A 13,703-nucleotide genomic window follows, 5' to 3' on the forward strand; every position below is an offset into this window, starting at 1 on the left:
ATCGTTTTTGCTGAACCAAGAAGGACTGTTAAGTAGAAGAATTCCAGAATCATAGATGTAATCACAATAGTTCTCAATGACAATGCTTAAAAAAAATTGATTTTTTTCCCAATCTATCTCTCTCAATCCCGATCTACTCTCTATCCCCTTAAACCCTTTTTTCCTAAACTATTCCTTACCTCTCATGCTCTCTCTTCTCCATCGGATACCATTTCCCATTCTATCATCTTCATTGCATTCTCCTCTTTCTCTTTCATTTTTGACTTCTCAATAAAAAATCAATCCCAGCTTCAATTTTTTATTGTCGAATTCGAATTCGAATTTGGGGTGCGTGGGTTCGATTGAGAGAGAGAGGGATCGAGATGATGGATATATAGACAACGGTGTTGATGGTGGTTTTGAAAAAGAGGTTTTGATGGTGGTTATCTGGATTTTCTCTGGATTTTTTTTTATGAAGGTGATGAATGAGGGAAAGAAAGAAGATGAAGTATGGGATATAATGCTAGATGTTGTTGGTTCACAGTAAGATACAGTGGACATGCATGATCTAACAATCTTTCTTTATTAAAAAAGATCAAACGGTTTATATTAAAAAAAATAATAGGATCTATAGTGGACCAGGGGGTTCACCATAGATATTTGAGGTTAAAGTTAATTTATTTGCAAACTGTGGGAAAAGTGAAGGACTAAAACGTGAGTTTTATTAATTGTGAGACCAAAATAAAACCAAAGAATTAAATAAGCCTTTTTTTTTACTAAAGCTAAGTTATAACTTATAAGACATTGCAAAAAAAAAATTAATACCTTTAAACAATTTATCTGATCCAAATGAAAAATATTATCTAAAATAAATCATAATTTGGTTGATCACAAATGAAACATTGTTGTAGTTCATCGAATCTATATAAAAGTATGAATTTATATAAAAGAAAGATATTTACAATATAAAAAATCAATTGAATGAATTTATTATTATTTTTTAAGAAAGATTTACTATTTCATAAATATACACACATAAAATGATTATTATTATTTTTACTAAAGCTAAATTATAAGTCACTGCAAAAAAAAATAAAAAATTGCTCACTAATAACATATTTTTGCATTCCAATTTAATTCATAAAAAATGTATTGGTCAAGTGGTTTGGGAAACCATTTCAAATAAGTGGGTGTGTTTAAGTTCGATTCCCACGAGTGATAATTTTAATTTTTAATGATTTTTGCCAAATTGTCCATGAGTTTTTAAAGGTAATTTAGAAAAAACCAAAAATAAATTATAGGAAAACCTGTTCCCGCTCGTGTATTCCTAAGGTAACGGTTACAACTTCCAAGTCTCTTGTACTTGTGCACTCTTGCTACAATCTTAAAATTCTTTTCAAATCTTTTTCATGGATTCTCTTCTACTTCCAGGTAATATCAAATCAACTTTTTTTTTTTTTTTCCTGTTATGATCAATCCAATTAATATAATCATCCCTTTTCATTCCTAAGAGTTTATTTTAATTATATGTTAACAGAAAAAACCAACGACGATTCCAAACCAAAAATGAAACAAAAGCGCAACAAGGCAACCAAAATGGGCATGGGTAGAGAAACACAGACTCAATTCAGGTAACTAACATATTTTATAATTCATCAATTCCACCATGCTTATAGATTATAATAAAGATTCGTGACTCCGACAACAATATAAAAGTTTTTTATGTTGTCAAAATTGAAGTAACATCGGCCTTATTTGATTACGATATATTCTCCACAATATAAAAGATTGTGATGCCACTGTTATTTAAATTATTCAAGTTGTTAGTAGTATGTAATCCAGACAACATTCTTACAATCGGCACATTGGTGGCCTTGAATCGAGATAGAGCGGTTCAAATTTCAAAATCAGCATTTTAGTTCTTAAAAAATAAAACAAAAAAAAATTTGAACCCTTCGATTTTGATCCTATTTGCAAAATGTGTAAATGTAGAGGATTGACGACCAGAGGCAATCTGAATTCTATTTAAAATCATGAATTCCTTTACATTGTTATTTGATTTTTTTCTCAATTTCCATTCTCTATTTTTGTTTCAGACAAAACCGAGCTTTCGGTACCCCTTGGAACACAAACGATAACATTCCGAAAAAGCCCATTTCGGACAACATTACCACCAAACCAAAACCTGCAGTTCCACATAAACAACCCAAACAACCAATTCCAGCAACACAAGTTCCCACTGAAATCACCACTTTAACACAACCTAATGATAAAAAATCACCAGAAAATGTCAAGCCCATAAAGAACAAGAAGAGTGACACATTCCCACAAAAGTTGGCAGAAAAAGCAATGTTAAAGGAAAGTGATTCTGCAGAGGAGCCTAAAACTCCAGCAACAACTTCTCATGGTAGAGGCAAGAGTAAAGTGCAAGCTACACCGTTTTACAGCGCAGTAAATTGTAGCAAATGTCGTTTTGATAAGCTTGAGACTTCATCTTATTGGATTGGACAAATCAAATTGGCAGAGTCTGTTGGGAAACACTTTGTTGCCTCTGGATTCTTCAAGCTTGCTTTGAAATCTCAGGCTGAGGTTTGTGTTTCTTTATCACAAAGTTTATTTGTGTTTGAATTTAGAGAAATTTTCAATATTGTGATGACTGAATACCACAAAACTTAACTATTCAAAGTTAGATATGTCATGAACATGTGTTTATAAACAGGAAATAATATTTGTGACCTTACAAGTTGATTTTGTGCGGTTTGAGTTGGAACAAACTCAAATTCTTAGACGGTATAAGAGTTAGCTTCAAAATTTGTTGGACTACCTCCTATCCGGTTACCGTTGTTGAGCCACTCGAGGTCACACTACATATATTTAATTTTAGGTGTGAAGGAAGGTATATTATGAGTTCCATACGCATTAATTATTAATATTTTAGTAAAAGATTAATTAATGCAATTCAAAATTTAAGAGAGTCGTGCATAAAGTACAAGAAATTTCTCTAGATCTGACATGTAAATATGGAGGTTGTAATTTAGGGCTTACGATTATTATTTGAGGACACAAGCTAGCATCAAACAAGTGCTTATAACTTTGGTGCTAACTTCTCTGAAAAACTACTTTGGTGCTAACAAGTTTTGGCTAGTTGGTTCGTGACTTGAGTTATGTATACGATTTTTTTTTTTTTTTGTGGTGGTCGGGGTTTGAACCCCAGACCTTACATATATTATGCATTGTTCCTACCAACTAAGCTAAACTCACGAGGACAGTTATGTATACAATTAAAAAATATGATTAGTTTTAATAACTTTTTTTTTGTGATGTTTGATTTGATATTTGGTGTGTTGGTTAGTCTATTAGGAACCTTCGGATTGAGCTTAAAAGGTATTTGTCAAGGCATGGGCACCTCTCCGACCACATGAATCATGATTCATGATGTATTACATGCAGGAAAAATGAAAGTGAAATGAGTATAATTAATCTGTACTTGAAAATAACAAATACACATATATTCAAAACTCTTACGCATTCGGTTATTGTACTCTTGCTTATGCATTTCAATCTTATATAATTTTGTGGTTTAATCTCTCTTTAATGGTGTGATTGGTTTCAATCTTATATAATCTACATTCTTCCATTCTGAAACTCTGGCAATGGTTCAGAGTTGGATATGGATCTGTGAGATTCGTTTTTGTTTCTATCACCATGGTTTTTACGCTCATATTTCTGCAGTAGAGATAAACTCAATTTCTTCTTCTCCTTCTTCAGTTTCATTTTGGTTGTCTTTAACATATTTCTATTGCAAATTCTCTCTGATAGTTTTTGTAATGATGCTTTAAGAGCAAGAGAGGCTTGAGTTTGCTGTGTATTACTAGTGGTTGTGAGAGTAGAGTAATATTGTTGGGTGGAAGGGAAATAAGTCACGGGAGGGTTTCGAGATCTCAATAAAAGAACCAATTGTTAGAGAAGTAGAACTACTTTACTGAAAATAAAAGAAACAAAGCAGTAAAACAGTAAATAATAAAGAAAGAAAAATTAACTAAAGAAAATAAAATAACATTTGGATTCATTTCATTCCTTTAGATGGTTTGTCAAAGACACTACATATAGGATTGCTATTGGATAATAAGAAGATTGTCGTTGACACTTCTACTTTGGCTGAAAAACACAAGTGAAAGACGAAAATGTCTGTTGGCAATTAACTGTCGCCGATTAAAACACATAAGTAATATTATCATGGCTCACGTTCTTTATCAACTAAGTGGGAAAAGCATGTGGAACTATAGTCCCACATAGCTCCAATGTAGATTCGCCCATGCAGTGGAGCAAATTAAGGTGGTTTCTTAGTATGAATAGGTTGAAAATTCATATTTGTTTATTCTATGACTGGTGTTGGAATCCAATGGATAGTTTAACTAGATCATTTTTTGATAGGGGTTGTGTTTTGGGTGTGATAGGCGAACCGTGTTTGGTTAGGGCTTGTTATGGGTGTCACTTTTGTTTTGCGGAACTTAGGCTTTGTTTGTGAGTTTGGAGGGGAGAGGAAGGGAAGGCTTTGAGAGGTGGAAAATATGAGGGAAAATTGAGAAATATGATTTAAATTTTTTAAACGAGTAGTTTTTTAGAGAAGGGTTTAGTATTATGAAGAAAAGTTAACCCCCAAAACTCTCCCCTCCCATTTTTCTCTATTTTTGCCACTGCTCATTCCTTTTTTCCCTCCAGCTTGTTGATAATAATATATGTTGATTAAAAAAAACAGGAATTGTTAGTAGTCTGCAAATCAAAGATCAATACTAAATGCAGATACTTTAGTGTGATAATACCCTACCATTAACCTTGAATACAAATTAATCAGCTCTTACGTTCCGTATATTGCCAATGAATCTAATAACTTTCTCAAAAATAAATAGAATAACAACTTAAACACAAATACAGGAATATCCCAAATCAGGACCCATTTTGCAAAGTCTTGCTAACCTCAAAATTTCCCTGTTATAATAAGAAACAAGTTTATTTATTTATTTCTTAATTATATCATAATATTTGTACGAAGTTTTCACTGCATGTTAGCAGTGATTAATCTCCGTCGAGGAACTTATTAGACACACAAGATAGATTTTTCTTTCCATCTAGATTTTATTCCATACGCATGAGCCAAAAATTATATTGAACCCCTAATCAGATACTTAAGGGGTTTAAATCTTTTACTACTTAAACCAATTCATTCCTGGTAACTAGTTTAATTTATATTAAATGAGAACTGATAACAGAATCATTAAAAGAAGTGCGAAGATAAAACATGCATTCCCATCCATAGTTAATATGGTTACACCATAGTTAATAGAATTTGCCATCTTATAAAATAAATTGTAAATACATTTGTTTTAAATCCTCTTATAAAAAGAAATTGTAAATACATTTGTTTTAATTCAAAAATCATATTTTAAAATTTGAGGGTATCAAATACAATTTCCACATTGATTATGCTATAATTGTAATATAAATTTTTGTTAACAAAAAAGATCGTCCTATCTTGTTTTTTATTTATAATAAAAGTTGTCACATCTTTGATTTGTAATATATACCAATATTTGTTTTTATCATTCATTATATTTGTTGTCTTTTGGGATTTTATTTATTAAAAAAAGGTTAAAATATAAATAAAAACCTTTAATGAACTTTCATGATCTTCAAAGATTTTTGTTTGATATGTTTTTTAAGGTTAAGTAATCAATTGAGTGATGTAAAAGATGAACACGATATATTAATTAAAAACATTTAATATTAATTTCAATTTTATAAATGACTTTTTTTTAAAAGAAATTTTAAATGACTTCTTGTAACTCCTAAATGCTAAATAAAATTTAATTGAAGCTATTTCAGAACATTAAATTTTTAGTTATAAAAGGGATCAAACTTTTGTTTATTTATAACATGCAAAGGATGGAACATATGACTAAAATTCAATTTTGTGTTTATGTTTTGATCATATTTCTGTCTTTATTTCTTGTTGTAACTTGTGGTATGTCACTTTTTACACCATTTTCATATTAACAAAATTTTATCATTTTTAGTAACATTCTCTTTGCTCATCTGACATTGCAGGTAAAGTTTACGAATGTTATAATTACATTGATTGTCCAGTTGGTTGTCGCGCCTGTTATATGAGGTGCATTGATGGCCAGTGTATTCCGTTTATTAAAAAACTTATATAATTTCATTTGTACGTCATAGTATAGTAAGTATTTGTATTTTTATATAATTTACCTCAAAGTTTGATTTATAATTCTCATTTTTTTTTAAGGTTAAATATGTTTTTAGTACTTATAAATATGTCAACTTTTTGTTTTAGTTTCTCTAAAATTTTCCTTCAACTTTTAGTCCCTATAAAATTTTCAATCTTTACTTTTGGTCTCTCTTTTAAAGTAAACTCATACGTATAGAATTCATATTTTTTAATAAAAGTATTCAGAAAAATTCATAATATTATAAGAATCACTCCAAAAATAAATTAGAATTGTTTAACCAAACATGAATTTAATATGAATTTTAATATTTTTGAAGGTTAAAAATTCATATTTAATTTGTGTTTTGTTAAAAAATTCTATTTTTTTTTAGAAATTTTTTTTTGAATATTTTACACATTTCTGCACAATTTCATTAAAAAAATACAAAAATTAAATTAAAAATAGGGACCAAAAGTAATGATTGAAAATTTTATAGGGACTAAAAGTTGAAGGAAAAAGTTTTGAGGGACTAAAACGAAATATTGACATATTTATAGGGACAAAAAACATATTTAACCTTTTTTTTATATGCATAATGATTTATGTTTCTCTCGTATTCTTGTATAATTATAACTACTTTAATAAAAAAAAAATGATTATGAAGATTAATTATTTATTCTACTTCTATGCTTGATATTCCTCTCACTCAAATGACATGTCACGAAAAACCTATGAAATTTTACTTTGCCACTTACAACCACCAAACGATGAAGATCAAAACGAGGTATTCAGCGAACGCAAACATTAAATCATAAAAGCGACGAGATGTTTTTACAGTGACCAAAGCGATGATGATGGATTTCTCAAGTTAGGTCGTAGGGTACTGATTTTAAATTGTGTTAGTGTTGGTGTTGGGCTTTAGTGTTGTAGGTATTGTGAAAGAAGATTACACTACTTAAAAAACAAAAATTAGTGAGGGATATTTAGTGAGGGAAAACATGAAATTCCTCTCTAATTCCGGCACTAAATTTTGCGACCAAGGAATTTATGAGGAATTTCATTTTTTCCGTCACTAATTTCCCTCGCTAATTTTGCTTTTTCTAGTAGTGGTTAATGATCGTGATCTCTAAAAACATCAAGTTGCTTCTGTATATGTTTACATCTTTTGTCCTTGTTCTACAGTGACAAAAATCCCTAATTTGTTCAAAACTAATATTCTTAATTAAATTTTAGATATAAAAATTAAAGTTCATTTTTAAAATACTCCATAGAGTAATAGCACCTACATAGAGAAAAGATGATATTAAAGTCACGACTCAATTCTTAATCGAAACTAATCAAACAGAAAAAGAGCCAAGTTTGTGATGTGAAAATTGGTGAAGCCATAGGTCTAATTTATAGTAATTTTTAGAGGGTAATTTGGTAAACTAAATGGATCTAATTTGGCATGAGAGTAATTGCACGCGGTCGTTTTTAATTTTCGGTTACATATATTCTCTAACATAAGTCTTACTATTTTTTCTGTCCTTTTTAATCAGTTTTATTTCATCAATTTGCTATTTTTTCGGTTGACTACTATATGCATCCCTTACATATGGTCTTTCCTTTTTCTTTTTTCTTTGAGGGGAAGGTTTTTCCTTATTATTAAGGAAAATCAAATCATATTGTGTTTAATTGTTTTAATGCCACCTTGAATAAATTATCTTTGACATAATTACAACCAAATCAATTGTTTCACATCATTTGTAAAAAAATAATTTGTCCAACATCATGATTATTATTAAACTGGTGCTAGTCACACCCCAAAAAAAACAAGTTACACCCGAATTTATTTAAAATTTTACAATAATACCAAAATTGCCCTCTTCATGTAAATTTTTAAAAATCCATCTTTTATGATCATTCTGAACCCTTATCCCCTTTCATCCACAAATCACCATAGATGTGCAACCAATATCTGAATCAACATCTTTGTTATTGATCTGTACTATATTCATAAAGGTTAGTGAATTTCATGAATTTTATTTTCGATGAGTTTCTATTTGTTTATTGTTTGTTTTGGTATGAGATATGTTCAATTTAGGTTAGTGTAAATTAAGTTTACTTATGTTCAATTTAGGTTAATGTAAATTTAGTTTACTTATGTCAATGTAAATTAAGTTTACTTATGTTCAATTTAGGTTAATGTAAATTTAGTTTACTTATGTTTAATCTAGGTTAATGTAAATTTAGTTTACTTACGTTCAATTTAGGTTAGTGTAAATTCAGTTTACATGTATATAAGAGGTTAGTGTAAATTCAGTTTACTTACGTTCAATCTAGGTTAATGTAAATTAAGTTTACTTATGTTCAATCTAGGTTAATGTAAATTTAGTTTACTTATGTTCAATCTAGTTAATGTAAATTTAGTTTACTTATGTTCAATCTAGGTTAATGTAAATTTAGTTTACTTATGTTCAATTTAGGTTAATGTAAATTCAGTTTACTTACTTTCAATGTTAATGTAAATTAAGTTTACTTATATTCAATTTAGATTAATGTAAATTAAGTTTACTTATGTTCAATTTAGGGGTATATTAGTCATTCTGGGGTGTAACTTGTTTTTTTTGGGGTGTGACTAGCACCAGTCTTATTATTATTATAAAAATAAAAATTAAGAAATGTATAACATGATTTTTGTTTTGTTTTGAATAAACACTATTATACGGTATTATTATTATACAATATACATTTGAAAATAGAAGCAAAAGTATATTACCTTAAAAAAAACATATTAATTCAAATTATATAAAAAATTAATGGTTATTACCATATCTAATTAAAATTATTTTAAAAAGTTACACTCTTATCAAATCATATTTTTATTATTTGACATATATCAATTATTCCATTTAAATAATTATTTTAAAAAGTTACTTGTTTTATCTTAGAAATTAGGGATTTTTTGGTTAGTGTGTTCAATAAAATGGATTCTTTGTACCCACATGTTTTATTCCTTGTTTATGGTTGAGCATAGGGGGTACGTCTAAAACTGTCATTTCTCTGCGTTTTTGGAGAATAAAATGGGGGGTAGGACGAAAAATGCAACAAAAATGATAATTGAATGACCGTTTTGTTTTGTTTTAAAAAGGCAGGACAATTTCGTCAGTAGGTCAAAACACGAGGACCAAAAGTGTAATTAAGCCTTTTTAATATGAAAAAAATACTTTTAGAGGATAACATTAGACTACGTTTTTTTTTCTACTGTTGTTAGAACCCACCATTTGACAACACTTTTTTCTTTTAAGCTCATTGACAACAAATTTTTTCCTTTAAGTGTTGTTATAAAGCTCATTAGACTGCGTTTTCTTACAAAAAAGCGTTATTATAGATAACTACAGACAGAGTTTCTTGCTAAAACGGCTTTATATAGCCTACCTTTTGGCAACACTTATTTTTAGAAGAGTTGTCCTAGGCTTTTGTCTTCAGTTTTCCAATTCTATTTTTTTAAAATTACAAGCAAATAAAAAAACAAATTATCTTTGCAAACGGATATAAATATCAAGGAGTAAATGGTCAATTTTCTCCCTGAAATTGTAAGTTTCATCAATTATCCCCCTGAAATTAACAAAACTTCAAGATATAAGCATCCAGTTAGTGATAGTAATATTAGGTCCAATCACAACCTAAGTACCTAATCTAGGGTTGCACCTATCACATAAATAAATTACTTCCTAATAAAACTTAATAACTAACAAATAAATAAATTAAATAAAATAAATGACATATTAAAATAAATAAATATTCAACAAAAATAAACAGAGGTTCATCTTAAAACTGTAACCTTAAAAAATTTAGTTAAACATGGTAACTAAAAACAAATTACTAAAGATAAAAACATACCCTAGAAAATCAAGGAGAAGATAAAAACTCTCCTGAAGCTCCAAAGTTGCCTTCCTCTTGAACTGCCATAGTTCTGAACGAGAAATTCATAATGAGAAAGACTGGTATTTATCGTGAGAGTTACTATCTGGGTTTGGGCTAAAACTACGGGTTAAAAGACGCTTGTGCCCCGCATTTTCAGATGCACGAGGCACATTGCTCGTGTGCTAGGCGCATGGGTGTATGGCAAAAGCCATGCCCTAGGCGCATGGATGCCTATCCCATGTGCTAGGCGCATGACTCCTCATCCTGGGCCCAAATTTTCCGATTCTCCGTCGTTTTAAGTCTTCGTTTTAAAATAACTTGCCTAAGGACTTGGGAACATAGTTGCTCCCATTTGTAAGTCTTTTGAGGCCTCTTGAATCTCCATTATTTGTTTCCTTGAATCTTCATAATTCTTTAGATGTTCTTGATTTGCCAATTTTCATGATTTCTTCGTGAATTACTTCAAAACCCCCTAAAACTACTACGTTTCGGGAAAGCTAGAATTACATACTCAAATATAGAAAACATTACAAAAATCCTGAAATCATAGGCAATCATTCTAATACTCCTCCTTTTTGCTGCTAAAACCTAATGAAAATAGCAGAAAAACATGCTAAGAATAATGTAAGATGACCTGTCATCAGCAACATGGAAAGCTTCTCTTCTTTCAATGGTTGGAAGGGTTCAACTAGTGAAATATGTTATTCCATCAATGTTCGTTCATTCTATGTCAGTATATTCTTGGCCAACTAGACTGCTCAGGGATTTAGAGAAGTAGATCAAAAAATTTATCGGGAGTTCTGATCTAAACAAAAGAAAATCAGTCATTGTTGCTTGGAAGAAGGTCGGTGTTCCTTATACTGAAACTTCGTTGGGATCTTTTACATTCTGAAGAACAATGGGCTTTTACATTCCCTCAATGAAGCAACTAACCTGAAACTTCGTTGGGATCTTTTACATTCTGGAGAACAATGGGCTTGCATACTGATAGATATTTAGCAAGTGTACTAATTCTCAATTTAGCAATAAGGTTAATATGTAGGATGTGTAAATTATTTTAGTGCCCGAGGCAGTATGTTTTGTGTGCATAAATGTAAATAGACGGAAAATAAAGATTTTTTGGAAAAGATATAGAGAGATGAGACTAGGTCTTTTGAATCCTCTGAGTTTTCCTATTTGGCACACTGTACCTATTCCCTATAAATATTTCTCTAATTTAACGATAGTTAACTAAAATAGCCATAATCAATCCCTTGACTTAGGACCCTCTTCTCAGATTACAGTCCCTAATTCCTTAGGTGAACTAATATTCTTCGAAGGTTTTAAGAACGTTAACCTAATATCGCAAATAAACGATTATCCATTCATAGACTAACCCTGTTTATTTGAACAATTCAATAAGGTCTAAGTTGAAAGCTATGGTCAGTAATCATTCATTCTCACGAATTCATGTTATATGTGATCAGTATATAAAAATCATTAATAACAATTGAATTGAATCAAAACTATATTGATATTCATATATGAAACAGAGTTTCACAACAACATGATTAGGTATTTAGGTTGTGACAAGACTTAATATTGTTATTACTATATGGATGCTCATATTTTGATATTTATATCCTTATACTAATAACTACATATTTAGGAAGCAAGTGATTAGTAAACTAGACGAAAGATGCCGAAAGCAAGTTGACCGTAGTAGTAAGTACTAAGGAGGTAACATTACTAATACTGAGTAAAATATGTTGAACCTAGGATGTAAGTAGTTTAGTAATTAGGGAAACAATCACCAAAGGGAATAAACCTAGTAAGACCATTGTCCTCGACCTCTAAGTAAGGTAGACGCTGATAGGGCTACCCGTTTGTTGAACTATCTAGGGGGAAGGAGAGTGTGTTATGAGTGTCCTAAAATTTTCATTGCGTTTGTAATAAATATTAGAAAACCAATTTAAGTTTATGTTTCAATTACCTTTGAATTAGCAAGACCTCGCACGTGTGGATCACTGTGCAATCTGCAGACGCAATTAGCCATCGAAGGGATAGACCTAGATCAACCGAGATAGTATAGACCCTGCACGTAAGGATCACCGTGCGATCAACATGTGCAACTTGACAACCGACAAGGTTAGAACGTCCCAGCAACCTCATCACTTGTATAGTCTAGTCTACATAAGATAACTAAATATGGCATGACTGTTATTTAATATCCAACAAAATAAATAGGGGGATTTAAAGAGTCATAACTGCTGCTTACTTTTCTGCAACCAAAACATGTAAATTGTTCTCTTGCAAACTGTCGCGTCATTTTTCGGAGATCAAGGCTATTTGATTAGCTTTTGACTCACTAATTATTTCATGACTGAACATTTTATTTTTTAAGAAAAAGGGAAAAAAAGTTCAAACCACCCCATATTGAAAAGATTTAGGGTTCGGGGGTTGGTTACATAAAGGGAAGGTGTTAGCACCCTTTATGTCCATAGTACTCTACGGGAACCTCTTGGTTTTATTTAATTTAATGCGCTATAACTTGCTTGCTTTTAAAAATAAAAAAAAAAGTTAATGCGATGATTAAAAGAAAAGAAGAAAGTGAGACCTAATTTATCTACATTTTTATTGATTTGAAAGGACATAGTCCTCTGCCTACGTACCCATGAGGGATCAAAACCTCGTAGTTCAGGGTAGAAATTGACGTTTGATTTGTTGAGTGTTTTTTATTAGTTTTGAAAAAGGTTTTAAAAGAAAAGTCAAGTGGCAAATGAGTATTTGTTTGTGTTTTTTAATATTGAATTAAAAAGAGACTTGAAGTAAAGTTAAATTGATTGAAGTTTGATTAAGAAAAGAAAATAAAAATGCAGTTAGTTGATTTGGATCAAGGTTTATTATAAAAAATGTTTTTGTGATTTTTTTGGTTATTTGCATATTTTTGTGGTTTTTGAATATTGGACTAAAATTAAACTAACGGAGCATAAAAATAAAACACAGGTACCTTATGGAGGCGTTGGACCACCACCAGGACCATTGACCTAAACTATGAAGTAAATAAGAGAGGCATACCCACACACACGCACACATGCACCTACGACTATTACATAAAACCTATTATACATTCTAAGGTCTGCAGAAAATAAACGACAAGAAAATAAATAAATTAATTACATCAAAGCCTAATTTACATTCTAACATCCATGTTCTAGAAATAAAATAAATGACATAAATAAATAAACATGCATGAGAAAATATAAAATAATAATTACAATGCTAAAAGATAAATAAAATGCGTGACGAGGTACAATCACAAGGTGGGGGTGCAGCAGTATTCAGGGGTGTGCAGTGAGTGAAAAAAAAGATTATTGGGCTTCAGACGTGTTGGGCGCACCAATGGGCTTAAGGGGAACCGGTTTTGGTTCGGTTCGGTTCAAGGGGTGAACCGGTTCAGCTTAATACTATATATAGGTTATGGACGGTTTTTTTTTCTCATTTTTTAACCTTCCATTCTCTCTCTTCTTCCCTATGCTCTCTCCTTCTTGTTCTTCTTTTTCATGAGTTTTCCGGCAAGCATGAATTTTCCGGCGCGGTGGCCGCCGGCCA

At 30.7% G+C, this 13,703-nt stretch overlaps 1 protein-coding gene and 1 long non-coding RNA gene across 2 annotated transcripts; both read left to right on the plus strand.

Annotated features, from left to right (window-relative positions):
* The first annotated feature begins 1,519 nt into the window (after positions 1-1,519).
* On the plus strand, positions 1,520-3,532 carry LOC11405615 (uncharacterized). Its single transcript, XM_003606383.4, has 3 exons — positions 1,520-1,610; positions 2,076-2,568; positions 3,332-3,532. Exons 1-3 carry the CDS (start codon positions 1,546-1,548, stop codon positions 3,413-3,415), a joined length of 642 nt encoding a protein of 213 aa, XP_003606431.2. The 5' UTR covers positions 1,520-1,545; the 3' UTR covers positions 3,416-3,532.
* Positions 3,533-5,841: 2,309 nt separating this feature from the next.
* On the plus strand, positions 5,842-6,265 carry LOC112421017 (uncharacterized). Its single transcript, XR_003010945.2, has 2 exons — positions 5,842-6,001; positions 6,085-6,265. It is a non-coding gene; the product is annotated as an uncharacterized lncRNA (long non-coding RNA).
* The last annotated feature ends 7,438 nt before the right edge of the window (positions 6,266-13,703 follow it).

The sequence above is a fragment of the Medicago truncatula genome, chromosome 4, assembly GCF_003473485.1.
Source record: "Medicago truncatula cultivar Jemalong A17 chromosome 4, MtrunA17r5.0-ANR, whole genome shotgun sequence".
Taxonomy (NCBI): domain Eukaryota; kingdom Viridiplantae; phylum Streptophyta; class Magnoliopsida; order Fabales; family Fabaceae; genus Medicago; species Medicago truncatula.